This window comes from Mesoplodon mirus, assembly GCF_964341445.2.
Source record: "Mesoplodon mirus genome assembly, chromosome: 3".
NCBI lineage: Eukaryota > Metazoa > Chordata > Mammalia > Artiodactyla > Ziphiidae > Mesoplodon > Mesoplodon mirus.
Genome location: NC_138978.1, coordinates 51,032,060 through 51,037,476, shown reverse-complemented (window position 1 = coordinate 51,037,476; position 5,417 = coordinate 51,032,060). Strand labels below are relative to the sequence as shown.

General features: G+C 38.2%; 1 protein-coding gene across 1 annotated transcript; it reads left to right on the top strand.

Moving 5' to 3' along the window:
* Nucleotides 1-798: 798 nt before the first annotated feature.
* On the top strand, nt 799-1,315 carry LOC309800815 (large ribosomal subunit protein eL28-like). Its single transcript, XM_082615143.1, has one exon. It carries the CDS (start codon nt 835-837, stop codon nt 1,246-1,248), a length of 414 nt encoding a protein of 137 aa, XP_082471269.1. The 5' UTR covers nt 799-834; the 3' UTR covers nt 1,249-1,315.
* Nucleotides 1,316-5,417: the final 4,102 nt, after the last annotated feature.

Sequence of the window (5,417 nt, the reverse complement as noted above, 5' to 3'; positions counted from 1 at the left end):
GACCTAGGGACACATGCAGACTGAAAGTGAGGGGATGGAAAAAGATATTTCATGCAAATGGAAATCAAAAGAAAGCTAGAGTAGCAATACTCATATCAGATAAAAGAGATTTTAAAATAAAGAATGTTATAAGAGACAAGGAAGGACACTACATAATGATCAAGGGACAAATCCAAGAAGAATATATAACAGTTATAATATATAGGCACCCAATATATGAGCACATCAATACACAAGGCAAATGCTAACAGCTATAAAAGAGGATATTGATAGTAACACAATAATAGTGGGGAACTTTAACACTTCACTAACACCAATGGACAGATCATCCAGACAGAAAATTAAAAAGGAAACACAAGCTTTAAATGACACAACAGACCAGATAGATTTAATTGATATTTATAGGACATTCCATCTGAAAACAGCAGATTACACTTTCTTCTCAAGTGCACATGGAACATTCTCCAGGATAGATCACATCTTGGGTCACAAATCAAGCCTGGGTAAATTTAAGAAAATTGAAATCATATCAAGCATCTTTTCCGACCACAACGCTATGAGATTAGAAATCAGTTACAGGGAAAAAATGTACAGAACACAAACACATGGAGACTAAACAATACATTACTAAATAACCAAGAGATCACTGAAGAAATCAAAGAGGAAATCAAAAAATACCCAGAGACAAATGACGATGAAAAACACGATCCAAAACCTACAGGATGCAGCAAAAGCAGTTCTAAGAGGGAAGTTTATAGCAATACAAGCCTACCTCAAGAAATAAGAAAAATCCTCTTTCCGTATCCGGCCACCGCCACGAGAGGTGCTGCCGCCATGTCCGTGCATCTGCAATGGATGGTCGTGCGGAACTGCTCCAGCTTCTTGATCAAGAGGAATAAGCAGACGTACAGCACCGAACCCAATAACCTGAAGGCCCGCAACTCTTTTTGCTACAACGGGCTCATTCACCGCAAGACTGTGGGCGTGGAGCCGGCGGTGGACGGCAAAGGGGTCGTGGTGGTCATGAAGTGGAGATCCGGCCGGCGAAAGCCGGCCACTTCTTACGTGCGGACCACCATCAACAAGAACGCCCAGGCCACCCTCAGCAGCATCCGGCACATGATCCGAAAGAACAAGTACCGCCCGGATTTGCGTATGGCTGCCATCCGCAGAGCCAGCGCCATCCTGCGCAGCCAGAAGCCTGTGATGGTGAAGAGGAAGCGGACCCGCCCCACCAAGAGCTCCTGAGCAATCTGTCCCCTTCCCCAATGCAATAAAGCTGTCAGCTGACCAAAAAATAAAAATAAAAAAAAATAAGAAAAGTCTCAAGTAAACATTCTAACCTTACACCTAAAAGAACTAGAGAAAGAAGAACAAACAAAACCCAAAGTTAGCAGAAGGAAAGAAATCATAAAGATCAGAGCAGAAATAAATGAAATAGAAACAAAGAAAACATTAACAAAGATCAATCAAACTAAAAGCTGGTTCTTTGAGAAGATAAACAAAATTGATAAACCTTTAGCCAGACTCATCAAGAAAAAGAGGGAGAGGACTTAAATCAGTAAAGTTAGAAATGAAAAAGGAGAAGTTACAATGGACACCGCAGGAATACAAAGCATCATAAGAGACTACTACAAGCAATTCTATGCCAAGAAAATGGACAACCTGGAAAAAATGGACAAATTCTTAGAAAGGTATAAGCTTCCAAGCCTGAACCAGGAAGAAATAGAAAGCATGAACAGACAAAGCACAAGTAATGAAATTGAAACTGTGATTAAAAATCTTCCAACAAACAAAAGTCCAGGACCAGATGGCTTCACAGGTGAATTCTATCAAACATTTAGAATAGAGCTAACACCCGTCCTTCTCAAACTCTTCCAAAAAATTGCAGAGGAAGGAACACTCCCAAACTCATTCTACGAGGCCACCATCACTCTGATAACAAAACCAGACAAAGATACTACAAAAAAAGATAATTAGAGACCAATATCACTGATGAATATAGATGCAAAAATCCTCAACAGAATACTAGCAAACAGGGCTTCTCTGGTGGCACAGTGGTTAAGAATCTGCCTGTCAATGCAGGGGACACGGGTTTGAGCCCTGGTCTTGGAAGACCCCACATGCTGTGGAGCAACTAAGCCTGTGTGCCACAACTACAGGAGCCTGCCCTCTAGAGCCCACAAGCCACAACTACTGAGCCCGCATGCCACAACTACTGAAGCCTGCGTGCCTAGAGACTGTGCTCTGCCATAAGAGAAGCCACCACAATGAGAAGCCTGCTCACTGCAAGAAAGAGTATCCTCCGCTCGCTGCAACTAGATAAAGCCTGCACCCAACAACAAAGACTCAAAAATAAATAAATAAAATAAATAAAATTTAAAAAATACTAGCAAACAGAATCCACATTAAAGGTATCATACACCATGATCAACTGGGATTTATCCCAGGGATGCAAGGTTTCTTTAATATACACAAATCAATCAATGTGATACACCATATTAACAAATTGAAGAGCAAAAACAATATGATCATCTCAATAGATGCAGAGAAAGCTTTCGACAAAATTCAATACCCATTTATGATAAAAAACTCTCCAGAAAGTGGGCATAGAGGGAACCTACCTCAACATAATAAAGGCCATATACGACAAACCCACAGCAAACATCATTCTCAGTGGTGAAAACTGAAAGCATTTCCTCTAAGATCAGGAACAAGACAAGGATGTCTGCTCTCACCACTATTATTCAACATAGTTTTGGAAGTCTTAGCCACAGCAATCAGAGAAGAAAGAGAAATAAAAGGAATACAAATTGGAAAAGAAGACGTAAAACTGTCACTGTTTGCAGATGACATGCTACTATACATAGATAACCCTAAAGATGCCACCAGAAAACTACTAGAGTTAATCAATGAATTTGGTAAAGTTGCAGGATACAAAATTAATGCACAGAAATCTCTTGTGTTCCTATATACTAAAAATGAAAAATCAGAAAGAGGAATTAAGGGAACAATCCCATTCACCATTGCAACAAGAAAGAATAAAATACCTAGGAATAAACCTACCTAAGGAGACAAAAGACCTGTACTCAGAAAACTATAAGACACTGATGAAAGAAATCAAAGATGACACAAACAGATGGAGAGATATACCATGTTCTTGCATTGGAAGAATCAATATTGTGAAAATGACTATACTCCCCAAAGCAATCTACAGATTCAATACAATCCCTATCAAATTACCAATGGCAGTTTTTACAGAACTAGAAAAAAAATCTTAAAATTTGTATGGAGACACAAAAGACCCCAAATAGCCAAAGTAATCTTGAGGGAAAAAACGGAGCTGGAGGAATCAGACTCCCTGACTTCAGAGTATACTACAAAGCTACAGTAATCAAGACAGTATGGTCCTGGCACAAAAACAGAAATATAGATCAATGGAACAGAATAGAAATCCCAGAGATAAACCCACACACCTATTGTCAACTAATCTATGACAAAGGAGGCAAGGATATACAATGGAGAAAAGACAGTTTCTTCAATAAGTGGTGCTGGCGAAACTGGACAGCTACATGTTAAAGAATAAAATTAGAACACTCCCTAACACCATACACAAAAATAAACTCAAAATGGATCAAAGACCTAAATGTAAGACCAGACACTATAAAACTCTTAGAGGAAAACATAGGAAGAACACTCTTTGACATAAATCACAGCAAGATCTTTTTTGACCCACCTCCTAGAGTAATGGAAATAGAAACAAAAATAAACAAGTGGGGCCTAATGAAACTTAAAAGCTTTTGCACAGCAAAGGAAACTATAAACAAGATGAGAAAACAACCCTCAGAATGGGAGAAAATATTTGCAAATGAATCAATGGACAAAAGATTAACCTCCAAAATATATAAACAGCACATGAAGTTCAATATTAAGAAAACAAACAACCCAATCAAAAAATGGGCAGAAGACCTAAATCAACATTTCTCCAAAGAAGACATACAGATGGCTGAGGCACATGAAAAGCTGCTCAGAATCACTAATTATTAGAGAAATGTAAATCAACACTACAATGAGTAATCACCTCATACCAGTTAGAATGGGCATCATCAGAAAATCTATAAACAACAAATGCTGGAGAGGGTGTGGAGAAAAGGGAATCCTCTTGCACTGTGGGTGGAATGTAAACTGATACAGCCACTGTGGAGAACAGTATGGAGGGTTCTTTAAAAACTAAAAATCGAATTACCATATGATCCAGCAATCCCACTACTGGGCATATACCCTGAGAAAACCATAATTCAAAAAGTCACATGCACCCCAATGTTCATTGCAGCACTATTTACAGTAACTAGGTCATGGAAGCAACCTAAGTGCCCATCTACAGACGAATGGATAAAGAAGATGTGGTATATATATACAATGGAATATTACTCAGCCATAAAAAGGAACGAAATTGGGTCATTTGTAGAGACGTGGTTGAATCTACAGACTGTCATACAGAGTGAAGTAAGTCAGAAAGAGAAAAACAAGTATCCTATATTAACACATATATGTGGAATCTAGAAAAATGGTACAGATGAATCAGTTTGCAGGGCAGAAATAGAGACACAGATGTAGAGAACGAACATATGGACACCAAGGAGGGAAAGCGGGGGTGGAGGGGTGGGCGTGGTGGTGGGATGAATTGGGAGATTGGGATTGACATATATACAGTAATATGTATAAAATTGATAACTAATAAGAACCTGCTTATTAAAAATAAATAAAATTAAATTTAAGAAATAAATAAATAAAAGGAAAAGAGAAAAAATAAAATAACCTCACTGAGGGAAGGAAACATGAAAAGTCCCAGTAGAAAAAAAAATGGGGAGTAGAAAAGCAAATATGTTAGTTCTCCCATGTCAGAAAATATAAATAACTTCACACTTAAAGAAAGAAACAATAGAACAATGTTTTCTGGGTTATGTGTGCATGGATTCGTTTAGTCATTCAATAAACAGTCATTGAGTGCTTACTCTGTGCCAGGGATTTTACTCAGCCTCGGGTATACAAAGATAATCAGTAGTGCTCCTGTCTTAGAAATGAACAATCAGAAAGCACAGTGATAAGCAACATGATAGAGGTAAGCACAGGTGCAAAGGAAGCCCCAAAGAGGAATGAACGTGTTTTGTTTTGTACTTTCTTAGATTTAATTAATGTATCGGACTTTATTCTCTCAACTTCCACTCTGGCTCCCAAACAATAATGTCCTTGGTAAGTAGCTGTTCAAAGAAATATTAAACTTTTACTTACATTTGCAATGATTTTTTAGTATTTAACTCTTTTTGTAACTCAGGGATATGACAACTTTATAATCGGTAGTCATGATAGAGAGTGTTAATATTAACTCTCCAATCCCCCTTCCCTCACAATGGGAG

Bases quoted from the DNA above. Each gene is read 5' to 3' on its own strand.
- LOC309800815 (XM_082615143.1), top strand. From the start codon at position 835: ATGTCCGTGCATCTGCAATGGATGGTCGTGCGGAACTGCTCCAGCTTC.